The sequence below is a fragment of the Rhineura floridana genome, chromosome 7 (assembly GCF_030035675.1).
Source record: "Rhineura floridana isolate rRhiFlo1 chromosome 7, rRhiFlo1.hap2, whole genome shotgun sequence".
Lineage (NCBI taxonomy): Eukaryota > Metazoa > Chordata > Lepidosauria > Squamata > Rhineuridae > Rhineura > Rhineura floridana.
In genome coordinates, this window is record NC_084486.1 from 110,552,235 (window position 1) to 110,579,306 (window position 27,072).

General features: G+C 40.7%; 3 protein-coding genes across 15 annotated transcripts in view; 2 read left to right on the forward strand and 1 right to left on the reverse strand.

Moving 5' to 3' along the window:
• COL4A3 (collagen type IV alpha 3 chain) overlaps positions 1 to 15,442 on the forward strand; it is a 152,989-nt gene extending 137,547 nt beyond the window's left edge. For 3 of the 5 annotated variants that reach the window (XM_061636830.1, XM_061636829.1, XM_061636832.1), the window contains 5 exons: positions 1,712 to 1,924; positions 2,625 to 2,802; positions 4,227 to 4,341; positions 9,309 to 9,481; positions 12,539 to 15,442. In XM_061636830.1, coding sequence (XP_061492814.1) covers positions 1,712 to 1,924; positions 2,625 to 2,802; positions 4,227 to 4,341; positions 9,309 to 9,481; positions 12,539 to 12,623 — 764 coding nt within the window. In that variant the 3' untranslated portion in view covers positions 12,624 to 15,442. The remainder of the gene's footprint in view (positions 1 to 1,711; positions 1,925 to 2,624; positions 2,803 to 4,226; positions 4,342 to 9,308; positions 9,482 to 12,538) is intronic. The other 2 variants (XM_061636833.1, XM_061636834.1) reach the window with 2 other exon arrangements.
• The window catches only part of LOC133389352 (alpha-1,6-mannosylglycoprotein 6-beta-N-acetylglucosaminyltransferase A-like), a 46,763-nt gene extending 24,307 nt beyond the window's left edge, over positions 1 to 22,456 (reverse strand). The window contains exons 1-2 of one of the 3 annotated variants that reach the window (XM_061636836.1): positions 22,106 to 22,456; positions 4,041 to 6,220 (exon numbers count right to left, since the gene is read on the reverse strand). In XM_061636836.1, the coding sequence (XP_061492820.1) occupies positions 4,567 to 6,108 (1,542 nt within the window). In that variant the 5' untranslated portion in view covers positions 6,109 to 6,220; positions 22,106 to 22,456 and the 3' untranslated portion in view covers positions 4,041 to 4,566. Of the gene's footprint in view, positions 1 to 4,040; positions 6,221 to 13,434; positions 13,667 to 22,105 lie in introns of those variants that run through there. The other 2 variants (XM_061636835.1, XR_009764072.1) reach the window with 2 other exon arrangements.
• Positions 22,455 to 27,072, forward strand: part of MFF (mitochondrial fission factor) — a 35,259-nt gene continuing 30,641 nt past the window's right edge. The window contains exons 1-2 of one of the 7 annotated variants that reach the window (XM_061636837.1): positions 22,455 to 22,725; positions 25,013 to 25,170. In XM_061636837.1, coding sequence (XP_061492821.1) covers positions 25,133 to 25,170 — 38 coding nt within the window. In that variant the 5' untranslated portion in view covers positions 22,455 to 22,725; positions 25,013 to 25,132. Of the gene's footprint in view, positions 22,726 to 25,012; positions 25,171 to 25,314; positions 25,390 to 27,072 lie in introns of all 7 variants that reach the window. The other 6 variants (XM_061636838.1, XM_061636841.1, XM_061636842.1 and 3 more) reach the window with 6 other exon arrangements.

Consider the following 27,072-nt stretch of genomic DNA (forward strand, 5'->3'; position numbering starts at 1 on the left):
CACGGAGGGTTTGTGGCACCAAGAAGTCCACCCTCACCAAGTAGTGATCTGACCATGATAAGGGGGTGATGGATGTACCCCTAATTTTCAGATCACTCCTGAGACAAACACAAGGTCGAGTGCATGACCAGCTACATGGGTGGGCCCCGTTGGAATAAGTTGCAGCTCCCAGGAAGCCATGGTATCCATGAAGTCCTAAGGTGCCCCTGTGAGGATGGCCTCCGAATGTACATTAAAGTCTCCCAATACTAACAAGTTTGGGGACTGCACACGCACATCCGAGACCACCTCCAGTACCTCGGCCAGGGAGTCTGTCGTGCAGCGGGGTGGACGGTACAAGAGCAGAATCCCTAGACTGCCCTTTGGGCCCAACCTCCAGTACATGCAGTCAACAACCTTGGTCTCATGGAGACAAATATGTGTTTGCATGTGATACATCATAATTCAAGTCCTTTACCCTACACTGGGGCTTGCTGGTAAGTCTAGTTGCCATCTACTTGTTTTATAGTATATGGCATATAAGCTAAATGACAAAAGATTTTAAAGTATTTCACATTCATAAGTAATGCTTTGTTGTACATGTATGTGCAATGAGTGGAACTGCATGGGATGGGGAGGATCATATAGGAAGCTCCAACAAAAGGGCCTTATGATCCCTGGGAACAGTAGTGCTGAAGTGGGAACTACCCATGTGATATTCCCGTCCTTCATGGTTCCAGACAGCCCAGCAGTTGTTACCAGTATAGCATGGGATCCAGACACATGGAAGCAACATCCTTGCTACGCCGATGATGAATAAATCAGACCTCTATGAAAAATATTTATTGATGGTAGTGAATAACTGCAGTGGCTCCTTAGGTGTATGATAATGTATGTAATATAAATATCAATCAAAACCTAGTTTAATTTATTCATTTCATTTATTCAGTCATGGATGTAATCCACATCCATGACTGAATAAATGTATGAGGTTTGCTTGGTAGGCTTGCATACTAGTATTCAAATGCAATACAATCAAATGAGCATATCTACACTTATTAATAATGTGACAATTTCATTAAGAGTGGTAATAAAACTAGGAAACCTCTAATTAACCATAATTTTCCAAATCTGTGATTAACAGCTTTGGAACAAACCAGAATATTTAACCATAGTTTGAAGTTGGTTTAATATCCTGGGTTGTTCCAAAGCTGATTACCATAGTTTCCTGGTTTGGACAAAATGGGAAACTATAGTTAATAAGAGGCCTCCTGCTTTAATCACAGCTTGCCAAAAGAGGGGGGGAAAGAGAGGACTCTTGTCTGTAAGCAAAAGGCCCACGCACATTTTCATTTAATAAGCCTAGATATGATTTTTGGAACTGCCTCAGTGTGAAGAAAATACACTGTATAGAACCAAGGAATTCTTGTTTATTCAGTAAACTTCTTCAGTTATGGGTTAGGAAATAACATACAAGTGTTATTTCCTCAGCAACTTTTACACTGATAAATGTTAACATAATAGCTGAAATAACAAAAATACATGTAGTGGATTTCCTTCGGCCAAGTAGAAAGAACACTGATAGAGGAATCATATATAACGTCAGATTCGCCTGGATACAACGTGCAAATAATGTTGTGTTTTCATACAATTTGTGCATGCTGTCAGACACATACACACACAAATACAAACACAAACATATGTATTTTTAACCTAGTTATTTTTATTTTAGGTTTGCCTGGATTGCTTGGGTTTCCTGGTGTAAAGGGACTCGCTGGATTTCCAGGAAGCTGCTTACTTGACCCAGCAAAAAGGGGCTTCATCTTTTCTCGGCATAGTCAGTCAGCAGAGATTCCTTCATGTCCATCTGGGACAGCTCAAATCTATAGTGGTTATTCTCTTCTCTTTGTACAAGGAAATGAACAAGCACATGGACAAGACCTTGGTACTTTCATAAATATATGCTTCAAATGATTCCTTTTAAATGGAACTTTTTTTACTCAACAGAGCATCCTTAACATTATAATGCGAAAACAACATCTTAGAGCCTGGCTTAAGTAATACAATTAAGTAAGAAATCTTCTTTGATACTACTGGGTAGTAAACTGGAGCATAAGGTGCTTATGTGAGCAGCCCTGTTCAAGGAGCCTCTCATAGTTATTCTGGACAACCATAACTAGCAATGTAGCATTACTACTTTCCTGTAGCTACTTCAGTTCACATCTGCATTTCTTTACATATCTTATGCTCCTGCGTGGTAGCTGTTTTAGAAACATTCTGTAACATTAACGTGTTTGTTTTTTTCTGGCTTTTTAGTTTTTATCTTAATAGATCTTCCTGTCTCATGCAATCATAGTTCCTTTATTACAGTGCCAGGATGATTCCAAGCAGTAGTGGGTGTTCTCCCAAAATGTTTCCCTCTCTCTCTAACTTTCAGTGACACGATATTAAGCATTATTAGTAAGACACTACATAGCATGGATTAAAACCTTCATTCTCTAATAAATGGCCTTTGTAAACCCTAGTTATCCTGGAGTTGCCCCTATTTACAGTGCTTCAGTTGCTTAACACTATAAATTAGATTTTACAACATTTCTATACAAACTGTATAGAGCTGATCATAGCTTCTCTTCTGAATCTTCTAGGTACAGCTGGTAGCTGCCTTCAGAGATTTACCACCATGCCCTTTTTATTATGTAATCCCAGTAATGTTTGCAGATTTGCTTCTCGCAATGACTATTCATATTGGCTGTCAACAGCAGAACCAATGCCAGCAGATATGGCACCAATTTCTGGAAAAGCTTTGGAGCCTTATATTAGCAGGTAGTATTTTAAATAGTTACATTCTTTTTCTGATTGTATTCCCATACAGATGTATGCTTGTTTATTCATTTTGGATAAATGTGTGTAGATTATGATTTATAATCCCAAACCAACACTAAATTGAGGGTAGAAACACACACAGTTTTTCTGGTTCTAGTGCGTCTCCAGTTCTCTCTTCTGAAAACATGGGTACACTACACCACCCAGACCCTGCCCCTTTTTACTGTAAAACCTGGTGGAAGCAGCATGAGTGCATTTAAAAAAAAAATCAGCTTCAAAGAGATTTCACAACTGAATGGCAGATCAACCTGTTCCCCTCCAGGTGTGGCTAATGGAAACACTTTGCTCTGGCAACTAGTGTATTCACAGCCCCTGTCTTGTAAACTGTATCTAAAAGGTCAGGATCAGCTAAATCACTGAGCAAATTGAGATAACTTTCTCGGGTGGTGGGGGCATGGGGCAGCAAATTGGCACCCCACTGGGGCCCTGGTCAGTGCCAGCTTGGCTTGCAGTTCCAGCTCCTCCTGCTGCCCATGCAAGGCTTCTGCAGGACTCTCCTCTCTCTCTTGATCTGAGAAATGGCCAGTCTTCTCTAGCCGCCATGACAAAGAGGGAGTTGTGCAGGCAGTCTCTTAGCCATCTTACCTAGAATGCCTGAGGTCCTTTCTCAGAGCAAGGCAGGACAACTAGCCAGTGCTGCTGCCACTAACACTGTGGCAAAGTGGAAAAAAGCAAGCAGGATGAGGAGAGATTGGGAGAGAAGGCAGAAGCAGGACAGGAAGGATAGAGCAGATCCTGCAACTTGTCCCAAGTGGCAGACTATTGTGCTAGCCATAAAAAGGATGAATCTGAAATGAAGTGCTTAAAACACCCAGAAATGCATTAAGCAAGACTAATGATTAAAAATAAAACTTAAGGCAAGTTACAGCTGGGTGGTAATCACATATATATTAATGTAGCTAGAAAATACTTTAAATTTGCATATATAGATTGGATTTCTATACTTTCTTCTGGTTGCATGATTTGGCACTTTCCCCAGGTTGGCATTTTTTCCCTCAAGTGTGAGAAAGGGGACAAAAGTGTTCATGTAGTACAATTATGCTCCTCCTAAACACATATTCAGGTACCCACTTTCCATGATGCTCCCAGGCTAGCATTCAAATGGCAGTACTCGAGAAAATGAGCTCTTTGCAGCCCTGTTCTTTAGTACCATATTTTTTGCTGAAAAATCATCTTAGTAACAATGATGTCATTACATAGCCAGTCAGATTTGGCTACATTAACAACATGACTGAGGGCAAATGCAAGAGGGAGGGAGAGTGAATAGCTAAAGGTTAGTCTGTGGGCTACAATTTTTTTACCCCATTCCAAAGGAGCATTTGTCTGTTTTTCCTCCTGTAATGATCTTGTATGCCATGGCATAGATGCATTGTCTGTGAAGGCCCTGCAATGGTGATAGCAGTCCACAGTCAAACAACTTCAGTTCCGCCATGTCCTCAAGGATGGCAGTCTGTCTGGAAAGGATTTTCTTTTGTTATGGTAAGAAATAAAAATAAAAATTCTTAGTGTACTTTTGTATAGTAGTAGCAAGGGTGGCCAGTAAAGGAGCTTTTTATTTTTTTAATTATTTAGCATCTGTTCCATCTTGCTACAGATTTCTGCTCTTCAGCAATTGTTCTACTTGCAATTATTCAACTGGTGAAAGAAATGGCAGTAGCTCTCTCCAAGCCATTTTGTCTCTTGATAAAGTCATGTGAGTTGCTGCTATAAACAGTCTTTACAAAGTGCAACCTGTCCATTTAGGTAGTCTCTACAAGGGCAGATTCTTTTGTGGTTTGGATGGGATCCTGCACAACTGAACAACAATGGATCAACCTGGAAAACACAGTGCTTTCTCCTTTCGTCAAAGAATGGGACCACAATATCACGTGCATACTCAGCTGTATGGCATTCAATGCTGTATTTCAGGAGGGTTTTTTTCATGTTAAGATGATTGAAGAAGGATGGCTCACAGATAAGCTGATTTTCTTGACAAACCTGCTTACATGATTTCCCAGGCCCAGCAATTTTAACCTGGAGGGCACTTAAAGGGGGCCACATCATTTGCTTGTAGCAGAAATCTTGTTTCTCTATGAAAATACTAATTCTCTGGAGCATCCCTTCACATGTAAATTCATAGGGCAGGTAAGGTTCAATTTTTTTATTCAAAATTGCCTTTACTGCTTTCTCAACTTCAGAAAGATCATTGATGTCTACAGTCCAGACATTTGGTTTTCCAATGTAAACTTCAGCATATGGATGTTGAGATGTCAACTCTCTGAAGGTTGGCTTTTCTTTGAAGAAGTCTGTGTTTTTTCTGCTTTTTGGTGGATTAAACTTTGGATTCAGAAAAGCACATCCATTTGCAATAGCCTCCACAGGAGCAGGCCCCTCATATGGAAAGCCAAGTCCAACAAAGAGCTTTGTCTTTCTCAGCAAAAACTGTAAATCTTGGCCACTGAGGATGCCGTGGTTTTTAACATAGCTGGGCATGTAGCCAATGCTTGTACTCTTAACAGTTCCATGGACTTCTGTATATGTGTGAATAACATCCAAATAAGACTTCTTATCTTTCCAGAAACTGTCAACTTTGCCATAAACAAGCGATTGATTCTGCCTTTTGATGACACTGATATTATTGGAGTTTAAATACTGTTCTGCTACAAAGCCAAGGAAGCTATTGCTTGGAGTGTGAGGATACATTGTGTAGAACTGTTGTGGATTAAGGTTCAGTTTTCCCCATGGTGTCTCGTGGCCTTTAGACCTGGCATAATAAACATTGTTAAACTCTGGTTCAGTCCCAAAAGAATCAAGCACACGGAACATGCACCGAAAGGGAATCCACAATGGTCCAAAGAGCCTCTTAAATTGAGCAAGTCCAGCTATGTCAATGTAAATAAGTTCTATTACTTTATCCCCATGCATTGGGCAGCCAGACCAGCTACTAGTCCTGTTACCAATCTCATTTATAATCTCCATGAGCTCTGCCAGTGAAGATGAAATCCTAATGTCGTGGCCCAGTAAATAGAGAGAAGTAATTAAATCACTCCACTGGACTAATTCACCAAGTGGACCGCCACTAAATGCATCCTCTGCTATCGTGAACCTTGATTCTTTTGTCAGAAGTCCCAGATGAATGAGGATTCCTTTTTGTCTTCTCTCCAGGTTTTGTTTAACAGCAAATGATTTTATTGCTTCTATCCATGTATCAGCCATTCTCCTGATTCGCAGCAGCATCCACTTGAATGCTTCATGTCTAGACATCATTTTGTATAACAAATCAAAATTGGTTCTTATTTTGGCAAGTGTCTTCTGATCAGTTGCTTCATTCAGATGTTTTGCTCTCCAGGGTAAACGAGGACACCAGTTTTCAACCTCGCTGAGGTAAATAAAAAAGGAGCATGTGGACCCATTCACACCGTAACTTGCATAACAAGGATCAGATTGCCAGATGTTTTTCAGCCATTTTACTTTGCCTGTGCAGTGTGGGAAATCCTCCATAGGAGGCAATTTACACTGTTTCTTTGCTCCATTATTTAGATCTGCAACCTTAACATTGAAATGTTGGCTAGCAAAATGCAGAAACACAATTTCTCCAAATAATCCAGTTGTCACTAGAAAGGAGCCAAGTTTCAGAAAGGAAAACTTCCATGGAGTAAAAGACCGCATGAGTATTTGACCAGCTCTGTTTTCACTTTAAAAAAAGAAGTCTAGCCCAAGATCAAGGGCTCAGTTCATTATCCAGATGAGTAACAAGCACAATTCATACTCACTCTGACTTTTTAGTCAACATATTCCTTCCATTCAGCACACCTGCTGCCTGCAAGCATCCCCATCCCCTTTTATCACCTTACTCCCTGAGCAGGACAAGAGCTTGGCTCCCCCACCAGACCAGTGAGAAGACTGAAATGGGAGGAAATCAACAGCTGCCACGGTGCTTTGCAACTTGGCTAGGATCAGTATCAGGTCTTTCCAGAGAGGTGGCTGAACTAGTCTGTGGCAGACTCTGTTATTGTATCTGCAGCATTGGGGCATACAGGCAGGAGATATTTGGACAGCTGATTTGTAACATTACATTTAAGTGTTTAACTGAAATTGAGTGGTCAGCCAAAGGTTGTCCCAGGTTAAGCAAAACAGTCCAGGAAAGAAGAATATATTGTTGTAGATAAGAAAGCAAGCTAGAGTCTGGAGCAAACAGAAAAAACAACAAATAAGAGTAGATGAAGAGCTGGAATTACTACAAGGAAGCTGGAGACCAAGTTGGCAGCCTAGGCCATAGCAAAAGAGAGAAGCTCTGTTAAACTGGGAAATATATTGTCAGCATCCTGATATATATAACTGGCTTAGCTAATCTGGATACTTCTTCCTCAGTGCATATCAAATAGGCTGATTCTGAGACTGAAGCAAGCTCCAGAGCACTTATCATCCCACATAACACATTAGGATAGAACAGGGGTTCTCAAACTATGGTCCATGGACCACCAGTGATCTGCAAGCTTCATTCAGATGGTGCACGGCATGTCCTCATTAGTGGTACTGATTTTACTTGTATTTTATTGCTTCTTTTATTTCTAATATTGTATTAGAATTTGAATTCCATAGAACGCAAATTGTAATACAATATAAGAAATAAAGGAAACAATCATACAGCATCTAGCACAGCACATTACAATTGCTACAATAGGCAGAAAATATCACTAAGTGATCCACCAAGACCATCAGCAATTTTTAAGTGGTCCTTGGGGAAAAGGGTTTGGGAACCACTCGGATAGATCACAGCAGCAGCCTTTAAAGTTTGTTTTATATATCTCCAGTACTGGTCAAGATACAATCTGCATTAAACAAAATATAGAATGTAGTTCTGTGTAATTGCAAGTCCCATGTGATGCAGATTTTAGTTCCCAATTAAACACTGTTGGGCAGGGTTGTCAGAGGAATGGGTTGCATAAGGACCTAGTCAATTGGGAGGAGGGCTATATTCAGTGATGTTTGTCTTGGGTCGTGGGGGCGGTTGCCATCCCATTAGTTTGAGAGGTGGGTGTCAGTTGCGTCCCTTCCCTTTGACGTGGCTTGGCCCTTCAGGATACCCAGGAAGTGTCTGCTGCTGCTGTTGGTTATGCTTGCTGGGCTGCAGGAGTTGCTGGTGGGTGGCAGGCCTCTGAGGCGAGAAAGGAGAGGTAGGAAAGAGGGAGGCTTTCACTTGCACCTTAGGAGAAGGAAAAGGCATAGCTGCTTTGCATCTGATGAGCAAGTGCCCACCTCCTTTGCCTCACATCACTCAGTCATTGCTCTGCACCAGGCAGCGGCAGCAGCAGCAGCACCTCTTCCTTCTACTGAGGTGTGTGCGCAAGTGAAAGCCTCCTTCCCACCTCTCCTTTCTCACCTCTGAGGCCTCCCACCCCCTCTCCCTCCATCCCAGTGAGTGTGGCAAGAGTACACACCAAGGAGGGGCATGCAGGATAGGGGGGCTAAAGAGGGTGTGGGAGAGAAGGCGGAAGGGCATGGAGGAGGGGCAAAAGAGATTGGTGGTGGTGGGGGAACTAGAAGTATGAGGTTGGAAGGGGTCTTGCACTTCTGAATTTGCCACTACATTACTGGTTATGTTTAGGGACTATGGCATGCCATCAAATTTATTGGTTAGTCCATACAACATGTCTGAAAGATTGAGTGATGATTCACATTTTACAGACTCCAGGGGAGAAAGTATAGATTAATTTCAGCTCTTGGACTAGCCTGAGGGGTAACCTAGCTTAAAATCATCCACTAGCCTAGTGAAAGAAAGGTGGTGAGTAGAAGCGAGGTAAAAAAACACACACGCATGCACACACGCACATATGCGTGTGCTCTGCAGACCAGCTCAAAACATTGCTGGCAGCGGTCATGATAAACCTGGGGATAGAGGCAAATGTTTGATTCATAATTTGGGAAAGAACTCTGTTTTCTTAGGATCCTATAAACAGTCCACTATCATGTCAGCATTTTGATAACCATTTTCTGTTAGCCTAAAGAATGACAGCAACAATAACAAAAGAAAATGAAATAGGTAGTTTACAACTGCCTCCTTTGAAATGAGGCTACTGAAGGTCCTAAACTTAAAAGATTATTTCTTTTCAGTCTGTATTGTCTTTATACTAGTTTTCATTTTTCTGTACAGTGAAAAGAGCTTTTCTAGGGATTGAAGTAATACACTAAACAATTTACTTGAAATTCCAGTGCTTTGCTTCAAGTTTGGTATTGGTGACAACTGCTAACATTACCATGACACTAGTAATAATTACTAGTAACTTAGTAGTAAAAATTACCAATTGCTATATAAAGCTAGCTTGTGGCAGCTGTGGCCCCTGGATTCTGGTATTCAACTAGCTCAAATACTAACACCTCAAAAGCAAGTTTTACATTGGGTATTTTTTAAAATCTTCAGATATTACCAGTGAACAGGTTTTCATGGAAGACATTTATGATTATAGTATACAGGTGCAGGCTCAGAAGCTTCTGGACAAGCGCTGGCATCTCCAGGGTCATGTTTAGAAAAATTTCATGCCATTCCATTTATTGAATGTCATGGCCGAGGAACGTGCAATTATTATTCAAATTCCTACAGCTTCTGGTTGGCTTCACTAAATCCAAGAAGAATGTTCAGGTATGCTAATTAATCTTACTTTGTCAGTGAGCCACAACAGAACAGGTAATGCAGCAAGTTCTAGTATTGCCCCACACTGCCCCATTCATATCAGTATTGAAGATAGATTCATCTCTGCGATGCCTTCTGCAAAGGCCATACCTCCTAATCCATTCCACCATGTCAATAGCTGCATAAAGTTCTTTGTACAACTGTATCGTACAGGGAGCTGTGGTACTAGTGCCATCACAGAAGTACTAGTGATATCTGCACTAGGGCAGCACTAGCATAAGGAGAGCAGTTATTCCCATATGCTAGTATTAGGGTTGATGTGTAGGATCCCATGTGCCACAACAGAGAACAGTAACACAGGATTGTGCCATTAGTCTGGGTGTCATTATTTAACATATAAAGTGCAGTACCTGTAATGTCATATTGTCTGGAGATATGTGGAATCCAACAGTTGTCCCTCTAATGCCCTATCTGAAGCCTCAAACAGGGTCTGAAACTACTTAACAATATGCTTATATGCCATAGTAGAAAGTAGGAGCTTGGAGCTGTGCAAGAGTGGATGGTGTCTTCAGATGCCACAAAAGAGTGGGGACTACTGGGCAGTGTTAGACACCCAGCTGGTCACTTTCAGCCAAGCTCAGTGGCTTTTTCATGGGGTTAGCTTTCATGAAGCCTGGGAACACTGGATGAAATACAGGACAACAGGCATCTAATTACTCAGTGAAGTTTTGACTACGAGGGTGAGCTCATCAGCAACTGTATGAAAACAACAGTAGCGTTTCTCTTGATGTGGCAGTGCCACCTTTTGGCCATTTACAAGACTAAAAATGACTCTCAAACATTAGTCTTTCTGGCCCATAAAGAGCAGTGCAGAGCACAGTGCACGGGCACAATACATCAGATATTGAACACTGGATATAGTACAGTCTTGGAGCCTAGAGAGGGCTGCCAAACCAACCCACAGGAGGCTCCCTTCCCTGTACTATAAGGGAAGGGAGCCTCCCCAGTAACTGCATGGTAACGTATTACCTGCTCTGAAGAATCATAACTTTTAGCTGTAAGGATAATCTGTTGGCTGAACAAAGCAACCTAATTAGCATAGCTGGTATCAATCTTTATTGCTTGCAAACGCCAAGGGGGTAATGGAACAGTACCCTTTGTAGCATTACAATTTGATTATTTCTAATGTTGAATAGTGAGATAATATTATCATATGTCTAGATTTTATAGAGGCAGATAGTATCTGTATTCTTCTTCACTATAATAAACTATTCCTATTCCTCCTGCCATCTCACTGATACGACTTTTTCATAATTAACATGCATTTTCATACACTGATAACATGAATAAGCCCATAAACATTTGTGCTTTGCTAACTACTAGCCATTATGAATCCCTTTTAGCTAGACACTCTGTTATGACCACTTTGTTATTACTGGCCATGGTTCAAGCAGTTTAGCATAACCTACACAAGCTGGAATAAGCCCAGGCAAATCCTTGGGTTTATGGACTCCCTTTTCTTGTTCATCCAGGAGACTTCTGCAGTAGTTCGTTTCACTTTCAGTGAATCCAGGCTTGTCATGTCATAACCACCAGAGAATGGCCTGGTTCATATATCACGCTAAACTAAACCATACCATAGCATAACCACATTGGGCGATCTCCTCTTTGGAAGCCTGCATGCTTGTACATTCTACATCCTAGCAAGACAGAGGCGCTGTGGGTAGGTGGTTCCTGAGTCTGGAAAATTGCCTTTGGATGGGGTCATAGTCCATCTGAGCAGGGTCATAGTCTGGGAATGGTCCTGGATCCATCCTTGCTAGAGGCCCAGGTGACAGCAGTGGCTAGGAGTGCCTATTTCCAACTTTGGCTGGTAAAACAGCTGCAGCTGTTTCTGAACTGGGATAGCCTGACCACTCTTATCCAAGCACTGGTAACCTCCATGTTGGATTTCTATAATGCATTCTATGTGGGGCTACCCCTGAAGTTGGTCCAGAAGCTACAGTTGGTTCAAAATGCAGCCATGCAACTGCTCACTGGGGCAGGGTATCGCCAACATGTTACCCCATGGCTGAATAAATTGCACCGGCTGCCCATTAGCTACCAGGCAAAGCCCAAGGTACTAGTTTTGGTGTATAAAGCCCTATACACCTAGGGACCAGGCTACCTGGAAGATAGTCCTTCTCCTTATATACCCAGTTGATCACTACTCTCTGCAGGTGTGGGCCTCCGACTGATACCATCTCATCAGGAGGTCTGTTCTGCCCGATATAGGAAAAGAACCTTTAGTGTTGTGGCATCTACACTTTGGAATTCCTTCCCCTTTAATATTAGACAGGCGCCATCCCTGTTGTCTTTTTGGCACCTACTGAAGACCTTTGTCTTTCAACAAGCCTTTTAAGTAGAGACCTTATCCTAGTCTGCATTGCTGTTGGAATTGTTTTTAGATTTAAAAAAAAGATGTTATAAAGATTTATTTTTAAAGATGTTTTTAAAGATATTTTGTTTTTGAAATGTTTTAAAGATCAATCAATCATCATTTATTATGGTCAATGACCAGCACTGTTTTAAAGATGTCGTTAGTGTTTTTGTTTGTCACCTTCTGGGAGGAAGGGCGGGATATAATTTTAATAAATAAATAAATGCACACTGAGGTATGGTTTAGCTCAGCATATGTGGGAACCGGGGCTTTGTGCTTTAAAACATTCTATTTAGTTTCTAACAAAGACAACTTCAAAGCATGAATTACACAGCTGGCTTTAACTAATCAGAGTCTGTTTTAAATGTGATCTCTGGTTAATGTGATACTGCAAACTGAGATTCACTGGAAGTGCAGAAGACCTTCTCCTGGCTCTGTGGGAGAAGAAGAGGGATCAGAGCATATGAGCTGAGGGATTTGCTCAACCTTGTGACAACTTGTGCAGATAGCACTAAACCAGTTTAACATTATGTGTGAATGCAGCCAATCACTCATACCACTGCTTTAATCACTGCTTATCAGCCTAATTATTACAATATGAGTTTCTTTCCCTTTAAAATATTTATATTTTATTATTTCTTTTTAAGGAAACCATCGCCACAGACTCTGAAAGCTGGAGAACTGGAAAAAATCATAAGTCGCTGTCAAGTCTGCATGAGGACACCCAGCTAAACAAAATTGTTACTCAAGAATTAAACAACAGTTTTGTGGACTAAATTAAACCAAACCAAAAAGATTTTATGAACTTGTAACGTGCCTTAACTAAAGCCAAACTACATTTGCACAGTAAACTTGAAGATACCGATGCTGTACTATAATTAAATTTGAAATAGTGCAATATTTTCACTTGTTTCTAGTAAAATGCAAAGCACTTTTTTAAAAAGTAAATTGAATTGGCAGTACTACAAGGTCATCACCTTCTGAACTCTGCCTCTCCTAGGTGTGTGTCAAATTTGAACTAGTGTGTCTGGAAGGGCTACAGCTGCTGTCTTGTGCCCTTGTGCTTTTCTAGCTGCAAAATGGAATAAACAGGGTAGCGCTGGTTTATATATCACCAAAGCAGATATAATTTAAGTTGAAACTCTGGCACAACAAGAAATTAAGTATAGCAAAACAACTATGCATGACAGTTTTGAAATTTCACCAAATTAATGTTAAAATCTCTATGTGATCCTTTGGCAGGAAGGGAGAATTGTAACATTTTAGTATGGCAGGAAAGGAGAACTGTAACATTTTAGTATCACTACAATAGCCGTGCTTCTTGACTTATTGGTTAGTTGCCCTCTAAGTACATGTTTGCATATTATTGGATCCTACTAACTTCAGCTGTTTGTTTGTTTTTGGCCAGTCTTACTAAACAAGTCCTGACAATGGCAAATCTTGAAAGATGTGATTTATTACTTGCTGCCTATGGATTGGCTCCAAATAAGCTAGTTATACTTTAGTCCTATTGCAATAGATGGGACAAGTTAATCATGACTACCTTAAATTCTATTGATTTCAATGGGACTCTGGCACCAGCTGAGACTACTGGAGCAAAAGTGACTGACGAGCTTGTAAATGGCTACTCTCCTGGTAACCTGCAGCAAGTAGAAATCATCCTGAGGCAGCCAAGTTGAGAAGCTTTTCTGAACTGGAAGAGAATTTGTTTTCCTTCAGCCTGTAGATGTAACACAAATTATTAATATACTATGTGTAGGAACTGCTAGTAAAATCTGTTGAGGGCTTATAACTTTGTAGACTTGTCCAAAAGGTTGGACGTATGACATCAGAAATATCTACCAAAATTAGATAGCATCAACAGTAAGTACTGTTTGTATGCAATAAATGCAAAACCCTTTCATTTTTGTCTCTACTATAAAGGTATCAAGTAACATATACATATTTAAAGGGACATAAATGATGGTCGAGATAGCTGAATGTAATAAAAGTCCATCCAGTAAAATCCAAGCCTCGAAAAAGAGTAGCTTTTTACTAGTTTCAAATGGTACTATCTGGGAATTTATCTAGAACATTTGGTTTAAAATGGGTGGGGAACCACTGGACCACAAGGTCATTATCTCCAAACCATGCCCACCTGCCTTGCACCTGACATCGTATGTGATGTCAGGTTTAGGTCAGGTACAGACACTACTGACAATGTGCAATCAGGAGTTTGCTCCCAATTGTGCATTAGCAAGGGAAAGCAGGCTTCAGCTCTGCCGTCCACCTGCCAATAGAGCCAAAGCCTGCTAGATCAGCTGCATGTGGTGCTCTGCAGTCTAGACTTCAGGACGTAAGTGTCCAATCACCTGATGTGACTGACACATCGCTAGGGATGGACAAGAATTTCAATTCAGTCCACATTTCAAGCCAAATTTATAAAATTTGCACTTTCCTAAACAATATGAGAACCAAAACACAGCCATCCTTTGAAATTTGCACTTGATCTGAATTTTTCAATGCGGTTTTCCAACCAATGTTTATATAAATTCATATATTGGATGAAGTGTGCAGAAAAATGAATGTATGAGTGAAAGTAACATGCAAAAATGCATTATATGATGAGAAATAGCTTGAAAAATGTGTACATTAATCAAAACTGCCTACAAAAATGTATTTATTGAGAGAAACTTGCACTCAAATGCTTAAGAATTTTCAGGAAGATTTACAAAAATAGCAAATTGCTGCTGAAATGTGAAGAACTGAATTTAAGACTGGAAAAATGAGAAACTGAGAAAACAAAAATTGACAGATCTTTTCATCCCTAATCCCTGCCCACTCATCAAATCTGGCACTAAAAAGCTAGAGAATTTTCATGTGGGCTTTAAAAAAATATATCTCAGATTGCTGCAGCATTGTGGAGAACTGAATTTAAGACTGGAAAAATGAGAAACTGAGACAAATGAAATTGACAGTTCTCTGCATCCCTAATCCCCACCCAATTGTCAAATTTCGCCGCATAACCAATAAGGTTCCCCAACTCTCGTTTAAATGGACTGACTCTGCAAACATATACATCTACTCAGAAGTCACACTGCGTTCAAACAGCTTTCAGTGCAATCTTATGTGTCTACTCAGAGGAAATCCTTGCTGAATTCATTGGGATTTATTCCCAGCTAAATGAGTATAGGAGTGCAAATTTAGGTATGGCATTCTGATCCAGCATATTTCTGATGAAAATATTCCTCTGGATTTGTAAACTACCCAGCATATCCAATTCCTGCTAAACTTGATAGGGGCTAGACAGGTATGCCCAACTAGGGCCACTAGTTGGATGAGGGTCTTTATTATTATAATTTGTGTATAATATATGTATAAAAGCATAGCTCTGAATGTTTTATATTTATAACATTGCACTTGACAAAAATTGAAAATATTAAAGTTAACACTAAGGATGCTCACTACTTTTTTACTTGCACAACTGTCAGCACTGCAATATCTAGCAATAATAATTGTATCTCATTAATCTGCATACTTATGTAAATGAATAATTCTAAATAAAGGATTTAGAGGCCTACTAGAGTGCCATTGTTTCTTATTAATGTGAATTTTTGCAAGGAAATACTTTTTTATTTTCTATTTTAATTACTGTAATGTCTGTCTTTAATGATGGACTTCTACTGATAACTGTTGCAAAATCATTCTGATGCCAAGGCTTGCTTGCTTTGAAAATAAATGCTTATGGTAGGGTTGCCAGCCCCACAATCTTTATAATATCACAAATCATTACATTATCTGGTACAGCAGGAATGCTTCATTTGCACTATGATTGCAAACAGATGTACCAATGCAAATGTTCTGGCTCTGGTGGTAAATAAAATGTCTACTGAGACCGATTTAGGTATTATTTCCATATGTTAAAATTACATTAATGTTTTTTCATATTCCTCCCTGTTGATTCGTGCTATTGATAAGAGGCCACAATCAATTACAACATCTGCATTTATTAGATGGAGCAAGGGAGGAAGTAACAAATTCCTGGGCCCCAGACACATACTTGAACGTTAACTATTGGCTTAATACATGTTTCAAGTACAATAGTGTTATTCTACCCTTCAAATAAAGTTTACGAGAATGACTTATATGCAATAAAATGCAATGAGAATATAGCAGACACAAAAGCAGCATAAAAGTAATTTTCTAAGGATTAAAAGGCCAGAGGGGGGAACATATTTGCTTAAGGTCAAAAGGATGTCTACAGAGGTGCCAGGTAAGCCCCCCTTTGTCATTGTTGTTATGTGCCTTCAAGCCAATTACGACTTATGGCGACCCTATGAATCAGTGACCTCCAAGAGCATCTGTCATGAACTGTGGCTTCCTTTATGAAATCAATCCATCCCTTGCTTGGCTTTCCTCTTTCTACTCCCTTCTGTTTTTCACAGCATCATTGTCTTTTCTAGTGAATCATGTCTTCTCATGAAGTGTCCAAAGTATGATAACCTCAGTTTCATCATTTTAGCTTCTAATGACAGTTCTGATTTAATTTGTTCTAACACCCAGTTATTTGTCTTTTTCAGAGTCTATGGTATGCGCAAAGTTCTCCAACACCACATTTCAAATGAGTTGATTTTTCTCTTATCCACCTTTTTCACAGTCCAACTTTCACATCCATACACAGAGGTCGGGAATACCATGGTCTGAATGATCCTGACTTTAGTGTTCAGTGATACATCTTTGCATTTGAGGGCATTTTCTAGTTCTCTCATAGCTGCCCTTCCCAGTCCTAGCCTTCTGATTTCTTGACATTGTCTCCATTTTGGTTAATGCCTGTGCCAAGGTATTGATAATCCTTGGCAAGTTCAATGTCCTTGTTGTCAGCTTTAAAGTTACATAAATCTTCTGTTGTCATTACTTTAGTCTTTTTGACATTCAGCTGTAGTCCTGCTTTTGTGCTTTCCTCTTTAACTTTCATCAGCATTCGTTTCAAATCATTACTGGTTTCTGCTAGTTTCTGCTAGTAGTATGGTTTGTTGTTATGTGCCTTCAAGTCGATTACGACTTATGGCAACCCTATGAATCAGTGACCTCGAAGAGCATCTGTCATGAACCACCCTGCTCAGATCTTGTAAGTTCAGGTCTGTGGCTTCGTTTATGGAATCAATCCATCTCTCGTTTGGCCTTCCTCTTTTTCTACTCCCTTCTGTTTTCCCCAGCATTATTGTCTTTTCTAGTGAATCATGTCTTCTCATGACGTGTCCAAAGTATAATAACCTCAGTTTCATCATTTTAGCTTCTAATGATAGTTCTGGTTTAATGTGTTCTAACACCCAATTATTGGTCTTTTTCGCAGTCCATGGTATGCACAAAGCTCTCCTCCAATACCACATTTCAAATGAGTTGTTTTTTCTCTTATGCACTTTCTTCACTGTCCAACTTTCACATCCATACCAAGAGATTGGGAATACCATGGTCTGAATAATCCTGACTTTGGTGATCAGTGATACATCTTTGCATTTGAGGACCTTTTCTAGTTCTCTCATTGCTGCCCTCCCAAGTCCTAGCCTTCTTCTGATTTCTTGACTATTGTCTCCATTTTGGTTAATAACTGTGCTGAGGTATTGATAATCCTTGACAAGCTCAATGTCCTCATTGTCAACTTTAAAGTTACATAAATCTTCTGTTGTCATTACTTTAGTCTTCTTGACGTTCAGCTGTAGTCCTGCTTTTGTGCTTTCCTCTTGAACTTTCATCAGCATTCGTTTCAAATCATTACTGGTTTCTGCTAATATTATGGTATTGTCTGCATATCTCAAATTACTGATATTTCTCCAGTTTTCACACCTTCATCTTGGTCCAATCCCGCTTTCCGTATGATCTGTGTACAGATTAAATAAATAGGGTGATAAAATACACCCCTGTCTTACACTCTTTCCGATGGGGAACCAATCGGTTTCTCCATATTTGTCCTTACAGTAGCCTCTCGTCCAGAGTATAAGTTGTGCATCAGGACAATAAAATGCTGTGGCGCCATTTCTTTTAAAGCATTCCATAGTTTTTCATGATCTACGCAGTCAAAGGCTTTGCTATAATCTATAAAGCACAGGGCGATTTTCTTCTGAAATTCCTTGGTCCATTCCATTATCCAACATATGTTTGTGATATGATCTCTGGTGCCTCTTCCCTTTCTAAATCCAGCTTGGGCATCTAGCATTTCTCACTCCATATATGGTAAGATCCTTTGTTGTAGAATCTTGAGCATTACTTGCATGGGATACTAAGGCAATAGTTTGATAATTACTGCAATTCCTGGGATCCCCTTTCTTGGAATTGGGATATATATTGAATGCTTCCAGTCTGTGGGCCATTGTTTTATTTTCCATATTTGTTGACAATTTTTTTTCAAAATTTGGACAGATTCCGTCTCAGTAGCTTGTAGCAACTCTATTGGTATGCCATCTGTTCCTGGTGATTTGTTTCTTCAAAGTATTTTAAGAGCAGCTTTCACCTCACATTCTAAAATTTCTGGTTCATCATACGGTTCCTCCATGAATGAATTTGTCATCCTGGCATCTCTTTTATAGAGTTCTTCAGTGTATTGCTTCCATCTTCCTTTTATTTTATCTCAGTCACAGTGTGTTCCCGTTGATTATTCAACATCCCTACTCGTGGTTTAAATTTCCCTTTCATTTCTTTAATCTTTTGGAATAGGGCTCTTGTTCTTCCCTTTTTGTTGTCTTCTTCTATTTCTATACAATAACTATTGTAATAGTTCTTTGTCCCTACGTACTAGTTGCTGTATTGTTGCATTTAGGGTTCTGACCATGTTTCCATCTCCTCTTGCTTTTGCTTTCCTTCTCTCTTTAACCATTTTAAGAGTTTCTTCAGTCATCCATTGAGGTCTTTCTCTCTTTTTAACTAGAAGTATTTCTTTTTGCATTGTTCCCTGATAATGTCTCTGACTTCACTCCATAGTTCTGTGTCAACTAAGTTTAAAACCTCAAACCTGTTCCTTATTTGATCTTTATATTCTTCTGGGATGTTATTTAAATTGTATTTTGGCATTATGATTGCTTTGTTGTTCTTCTTTAGCTTTACCCTGATTTTCGATATGACCAGTTCATGATCTGCACCGCAGTCTGCTCCTGGTTTTGTTTTTGCAGAAAGTATGGAACTTCATCTTCTGCTACCAATTATATAATCAATTTGATTTCTATATTGACCATTTGGTGATCTCGATGTGTAGAGTTGTCTTTTCAGTTGCTAAAATAATGTGTTTGCAAGAAACAAATTATTGGCTTCACAGTCTTTCTCCTGCTTCATTTCTATCTAAGCCTCATTTCCCAACAATTTCTAGTTCTTCTCTGTTCCCTTCTTTTGCATTCCAGTCCCCCATGATTATAATCATATCTTGTTTTGGTGTGTGATCAATTTCCTCCTGTACTTCTGTGTAAATCTCTCCAATTCCTCTTCTTCTGCGTTTGCCGTTGGAGCATAGACTTGGATGATTGTTATGTTAATAGGTTTCCCATTTAATCTCACTGATATCACTCGCTCAGAACTTGCATTGTAGCTCCCAATTGCTTTTGCTACATCACTTCTCACTATTAAAGCAACCCCATTTCTTCTGGATTTCTCATTTCCTGCATAAAATATTTTGTAGTTGCCTGACTGAAAATGTCCCATTCCCATGCATTTTAATTCACTCACACCAAGTATTGTAATGTTGATACTTTCCATTTCTTGCTTGACAATTTCTAACCTGGTTCAAGTTTCTCACATTGCATGTTCCTATTGTGTGCGTCGTACAACGCTGGACTCTTCTTTCACATCTGTGTGCATCAGCCTCTGGGCTTCCTTTTGGCTTTGACCCAGGTGCGTCATTAGTCACAGCACTGCTTGTACATGTCCTTTGTTCTTTCTCAGTAGCTCAGCGAGTGCCTTCTGACCTGGGGGTCTCATCTTCCAGGACTATCTCGTGTTGCATTTTGGATACTCTGTGGTTCTCGTGGTACGAGGTATTCAGAGGCGGTTTACCATTGCCTTCCTCTGAGTTTGGATGCATCTTAGTCTGGTGTCTCAGCATTACCATTCTGCCTTGGGTGCCCCTGCTAGGAGTCTAGCCTTTTGGTCTAGACTCCTGATGGCATTGCTCTCAGCTTCATCAACACTCTCAAACCCCCTCAGGTGTGCATCCTAAAGGGAAGCCTCCCTAGAGACAGCATTTCACAGATGGGGGCACTATTACAGAGAAGCTTCTTACCTTATTTCCCATCTGCTGTATCTCATTTGTTGGACACCCACAGAAGAGCCTCCAAAGATGACCTCAGAGCAGGGTGACAAGCAATCATAAAACAAGTAGACATTTTGCACTGTTTAAAGGAGCTCTCTCAACTATATATTATGAATAGTTGTTTGTTCACTATGTATCTAGACACTTCTTAAGGGTATCTTAACCAAATTGTGCGTAATGGTTCAAGGTGAAGGAGCAGGTTTTCGTGATTGGATACAATTGGACACCATTTTTAATCAAGATGGCAGACTGAACTGATTTTAACCACCAATTTCAAAACTCTTTTTTTTTGTTTCTTTGAATTCCTGAGCAACGACAGATAGGTATCTAATAAGGAACCTCTGTGTGCACAAATGCATGTTTTCCTTATCCAATTTGCATGGAGCTTTGGATCATGCTAAAGTTATAGAAAGTTAACCGTTAGACCACTGGAAGTACCTGTAATAGCTGCCCTTTGCTGGTGAAGAACATTAGAGGGTCAGATTCCTGGTAAGGGCATACAGTTTCTGCTAGTGTGCCTGATTCTCGCGATCAGTGTGTATGGGTGGGTGTGGGTGTGTAATAATATTTCTGAAACACACCGATTCAACTAGCTGACCAACAGTGCCTAACCATGTATACTCAGAAGTCCTATTGGATTCAATAAGGCTTACTCCCAGGTAAGTGAGGTTTGGACTGAAGCCCAAATAAGCAATGCCAATGTGAATGTATGGGGGTGGGGGAAATGTACAGATACCTCGATCTTTATTATTTATATGGAATTATATCTTAGATGTTACTTAACTACCACCGTAGTCTTATGCATATTACTCAGTTGTCCCACTGAGTTCAATAGGGCTACCTCTCAAGCAACTATGCATAGACTGCAGGTTTCATTTTATAGTATTTTTAAACATTTAAAAGTGCAGATTGCCCATATGCAAGTTAATGGAGCACAAGGTTTTTATTTACCTTTGAGTGCTGAATTTGTAGGCTGGGAGAGGTAAAATGAGGAGATTGGCCTTTGCTGTAGGCTGAATAGTTTATGTGGAAAACTTTTGGCTGGAAATCCAGTCCAGCCTCAGCCTGCATTTGAAATTGAAGGTGCTTGACCTTTTTTTTTTAAGTTTAGAATTTTTTTAAAAGTCTGTCACTCCAAGCAAGATCTGTGTACTCCTCTCTTAGCTTCTGTTTCTCTCATTTTGTGATGGACATGGTGGTGCCCAATAACACCTGCAATAAAATCTAGGATTTCTCCATCAATGTCTATCAGCTTTCACTGATGCCTTGGGTTTAAATTTAATAAGTGGTTTCTCCGATGAAAACAAGAAAAACTCCAATAAAGACAATGAGATGCCTCTCTGACTTTTTACTTTTGTCTGTGTGGAAACCACACAAATGATTGACAGGAAAGGAAAAGGGAAGAGAATAATATAATCCATAAAAAAAGTAGTTGGGAGAGAGAACCTATAAATATACAACCAGATCAGAAATTTCCAAAAGGAATATATGTGATTCAGTAAACACAACGGAACTGCGTGTGTAAGAAAGCCCCAGTGATTTCAATGGGACTTTGTTTGGAGTAGACCCAAGACTGCGCTGTAAATCAATACCTTTCACTGGGCTCAAGTGTACCTGTACATATGGCTAGGCAGTTAAACGGAAGAGCCTCTGAATATCATAATTCTCGGGGGGGGGGTTAATGGGCTTACTTTGCAAGGCAATAAATCCCACCCGCTCAGCATAATGGTTAAAAGCACAGAAGTCCCATTGAGTTCGGGCGGCTTGCTCCCAGGTATGGGTGTATCGAATTCAAAGCATCGATTTGAATCTCGCTTCTTTCACAAAGCCCCGATTCCATCTGCTGTACAGAAATATAACATTGGTCAACCTTATGGTATGGATTACACTAGATGGGAAGACCTCTGAACACGCGAAAATGCAATACAAATAAATATATTACCTTGGAAGCAAGCGGGGCAGATCCACACGCTACAAGAAAAAAGAACAAAAGCTTAACAGAAGGAAGCAGGATTTGGAAATATTTTCCCTTTTAACCCGACTTTCTAGGTCTTCACTACCCACAGCCAACACGTCAAAAACGTATCTGCATATTTCCAGCAAGCTGAAGCTTAGCATTATGTATCAACAATGAGCCAAATCCGCTACATTATGGAGATGAGGGACAGATCTCAGGCTGAACTACAACAGGTGGTCTCCTCAGCCAGACCAAACAACACCGCCATGAACAAAAGGAAGCAGTTTATTTGCTTCCCCAAAATGAGTAGAATAGACCTGTGACCATAGTAAAGATGGCCGTCGCACCTTCAATCTCTGCCGGCAACCTTGCCCGCCCCTTTTCGGTCATGTGAGGTTTCACGGCGCATACCTCGCCGCCGTTTACGGCGACTCAATGGGGACAATTACGGTCGTTTTGTTTGTTTCTGTACCATGGCTGCGTAGGTGAGGTGCTCCACGTTACCCGTATGCCCCGCCGCTAACGGCCCCTCAGAGCGGAAGGGAGTCTAAGGCGGTTGGAGTGGATATTCGGGACCAGGCAGCCGCTTCCCTGTTGGCCTCAGGGTGAGAACCAAAGGGAGTGTTGGTCTGGGCCTTCTCCCCTCAGAACGACCTGTGGGGCAGAACCGGGGGTGGGATTGGGGTGCTCCTACCAAACCCTGAGTTAGGCGCCCTGCGCAGATGACTGAATTCAGCCGCCTTAGCGCTTTGTTCCTCCAGCATTTTTTTTGGGGGGGGGAGGAGAGCAGGCTTTATTCTGCTGCCCCCTTTGAACCCCGTTTCCCGTAAACGATGACACTGCTATCCCCCTGCCTTCCTTTCATCTCACTGGCTTCACTCGCGGTCCGCAAACTCCTGCCGTTATTCCTCGCGCCCAACCGCGTTTCCTTAGGTGTTCTTTGTTACCGTAACGTCAGTGCCCCCCCCCGCCGCCGCCTGAGTCCATTGGATCGCTACATTTTTCTTTTTTTCTGCCCACGGTTTTTTCCCCTATGACCACCCTCCCCGCGGCTTAGTTCTGCTCTGCCTGGGATGTCCCCGGCCAGAGGCCTTATATACTACTGAATGCCGGGTGCTTTCTAGTGGAGGAGGGCTTGTCGCCTTCATACCCTGCTGAACGCGCCTGGTTTGCCATAGTGAGGAACAGGATGCTGGACTAGGTGGATCTTTGGTCTGATCCAGCAGGCATCTTCGTACGTTATTTTGACTTACGGTTAACGCTTTCTCCCTTACTTATGTGAGCAGACTCTTAACCATTTCTAAGTGTCTCTCTACACTTGTTAAATTAAGAAGAGCTCTGCTGGATCAGACCAAAGGCCCGTTTAGTTCACCATCCTGTTCTCGGCAGCAGCCATCCTGATGCCTATGATAAGCCTGCAGGCGGGACTTGTGAATCCTAGCACCTGATGTTGTGGTATTGTGAACTGAGAGTTAGGCACTCTGCTACTCTTAATGTTTGGATAACACCACTTGGCAGTGGTTTTATGCCAAAAGCTGAAACTGCAGGTGTCTGCAGTGCTACTTAGGGATAGGCCAGCCTTCCCCCAACATGGTGCCATCCAGATGTTGTGGATGGCAACTCCCATCATTCCTAACTATTGGCCCTGCTGCCTGGTGCTGATGGAAGTTGTAGTCCAAAACATCTAGAAGGCCCCAGGTTAGGGAAAATTGGTATAGACTGATTCCTCTGTGTGTCTATATGGTCAGGAGGCTTCTTACATGCTGAAATGAGCTAGTGGGGTGTCTTCTGTTGTCATAGAGTTGGCTCTCCTAATCCAGTCTGTTCCATTTGTGTCCAAAGATTAGCCATCATTTGCACCAAACCTGCTTCCCTCACATGGGTAACTCCTTGTGTTTCCTGTTTTGCCAAACGTTAATGTCTCAACGGGTGTAAGTCAAGCCACCTCCATTTTTATTTGGACATTATTTGATGTGGTGTATCAAGGCAGTTTTGGTTTTGAGAATTCACTGATGTTTCAGCACATCCAGTCCTTGCAGTGCAATGCCACAACTTACAATGCCGCAACCTGACACACCCACCCATTACACCTGGCTTACATGGATCAATGCAGATTCTCAACTTTTTTCAGTGACTGAAGGGATTGCCAAACGTTAACAAACTTTTCTATCAACGTCAGACCAAAGTCTGACTTTTCTATCAACGTCAGACCAAAGTCTGACTTTCCTATCAAAGTCAGACAGCTATGTTATCCTTTGTTTACCTCCTGTTCTGTCTGATTCGCAGTACGGGTTGAGACATCTTAACAAAGTGTGAACATGGTGATGTTAATACCTTTATTATTCCTGTGTTTCTGTGAGGCAGAACAACAATCTCTTGTTACATTGCTATACAGTTTGATTAGCTGTATTCTGTTGTTTTAACTCCCACCTTCTAAATCTCTTATGAGGTTTGTAGTAGACTGCAGGCTTAAGTAGTCATATTCTCTTTCTTAGTCTTGTAGGCTTCAGGTCCTACAGTCTAGGATCAAACAAAGTGTTAGAAATCAACTAGTCTGTGCTTTGTCATAGTTCTATTTAAATGGGCACAAACACATTCTATTTTTTATGGAGATGGATTAATTATTTTGTAAATTTAGCGGCTGTCACTACATATTTTGCTTTTCAAGAGTACTTCTGTTGAACTGTAGTTCCATTCTTGCAAAAATCAGAATTTGAGACGTCAAAAAATGGCATCTATGAATTCTCATAAACATTTAGAAGCTATTTGGCATTTTCTTACCAAGCTCACATTATGGAATAGATGGATATAGCTTAGAAATGCTGTGGGTAATAAATATTTAATTATGTGATATGCCTAATGCTGTTTTCTTTTCTCCCCTCCCACTTACAGCTCGAAAAGCAGTTGTCATGGTGTCTTATGTACAAAGGTTCCACTGTTTAGGGAGACTGTTACGTAAAGTAAACAGCGCTGCAGTGTAGTAATATTAAAACGTTAAAAGCAAACAACAAAATGAGCAAGCGAACAAGCAGTGACATTCCTTTAGGAAGGTTAGTGGGAGCTGCAGAAATGAACTTGTCCTTTTGGTAGTAGATAGAAGATTGACTCATATAGGTATTTTTATCTTTGTAGATTACAGTATTAAAATATTATGTAAATTGTTCTCTGCTTTGATATGCTATCTTACATGAAAGAAATATAGGGTCTTGCCTAACTTGCACAGAGCCTCGGAGAAACAGTTGAAATGCATTCTCCAAATTGCAGCACAGGTGAGAACCTGCTGGTGGGAGTCCATCTTGCCAGAGAGCACTCATCCCCGCGCAAGTAGGCAGGTTGAATTTTGGATGTTTGCTTGGGATCGCTTAACACCGACTATGCCTTAACTCAGGAATAGCTAACATGGTGCCCTTCAGATGTCGGACAACATCTCTCATCTCCCCCAGTCAACCTATGTTAGCTATCCCTGTTAGATTAAGGAACCCTGAATATGAATTCTTACTTGGTGAATTTAAAGCGCACCTATGGACCACAGAGATGCTAGTATAAAAAATAAAAGTAAACTATACCAGATTTGTCAGCCTGCCCTAAGCAACAACAGTTAACCATGATGAGTACAATTTTATAGTAAAACTTGTGTGTTCTGGACAAAAATCAGGCTATGTACTTGGCCAGTTTGGAACAGTTTTGCTTGATTATCTCTTGAAGAAGTCTCATTCTTTGAGAATGGAGAATACTAATATGGCCTGTGCTTCTTCTGTCAGAACACTGGAATATTCAAAAGAGTGTTTTGTTCTAGGCCGGTGATGGCTAACCTTTTTTGGCCTGAGGGCCACATTCACCCATAACCACCCCTTCGGAAGCAATATTTCAATGGTAGATATGGCTGAAAGAATGTGGCCACTCTGCTTTTTCCTGCACACAACAAAGGATACATGTACACACAGGCAGAGAGGCACAGAGCCCCTCTTTCTCAGCAGATCCATGCAGATCAGCTGAGAAGAAGAGGTTATCTTATCCCTCTTTGCTCATCAAATTTATCAATCTGCTGACCAGAAAGGTCACGATTTGCATCCCCCTCCAAGGCACCACGCTTTGCCCACCCAAGCAATGTAGCTACTTTAATTTTTTGGTTTACTGCATCTGCTACAGTTGGTGGTGTCTTTGGCAGGGGACTAGAAAAAATAGCTGGGGGGCAAATGTGGCCCCCTAAGTTAAGCTTTAGCTATCCCTTTCTTGCCAGTTAGAGAGGTTTTTATAAATATTTTAAAATAAATTGCATAGAGCTAGAGACTCGTATTCTGAATAACTAGTACTATTTAATATAGAAGGTTGCAGGGCAGTTGCTTGCTGAAACTGTTGCAACAAGAATTTAAGATGTGGGGTGGAGGTAGATATAGAATCCTCCTTTTTTATATATACATGTCAGAATGTGGGACTGCTCATTGCAGTCTCTCTGTACCCTGCATGTTGAATATTTGTGACATAGTTCTCTTCATCGCTTTCCTTCAATGTGGTTGTCATACAATGACCACATTTGCACAAAAAACACTACTTAATAAGGCTTTGATGTCTTAGTACAAAGATATGTACAACATTCATGCATCCACATGGAGTTCCTTTGCTCTCACTTTGCTTTACTCTTCACACAAGAGAGTGAATAAACCAAGAAGCTGCAGTTAACCCTAGTTTCCTATTGTGTCTGACCTGGAAGGTATGGTTCATTCCAAACAAGCCAGGATATGGAAGCCATCTGTAAACCTTGATTCTGGTTGGTTTGGAAGCTGTTAATTAACCATAGTTCCCGCACTGCATCAAAACTAGAAGCTGTGGATATCTGGCTTGTTTCTCCACTCACATGAAACAAGAAGCGAAGCACCTGTATGCAGGTGCTTGAAGCTTGTACATATATTGGTTTATTAAGCTGAGTTTTGATTGTGTAAATAGAGCTCATG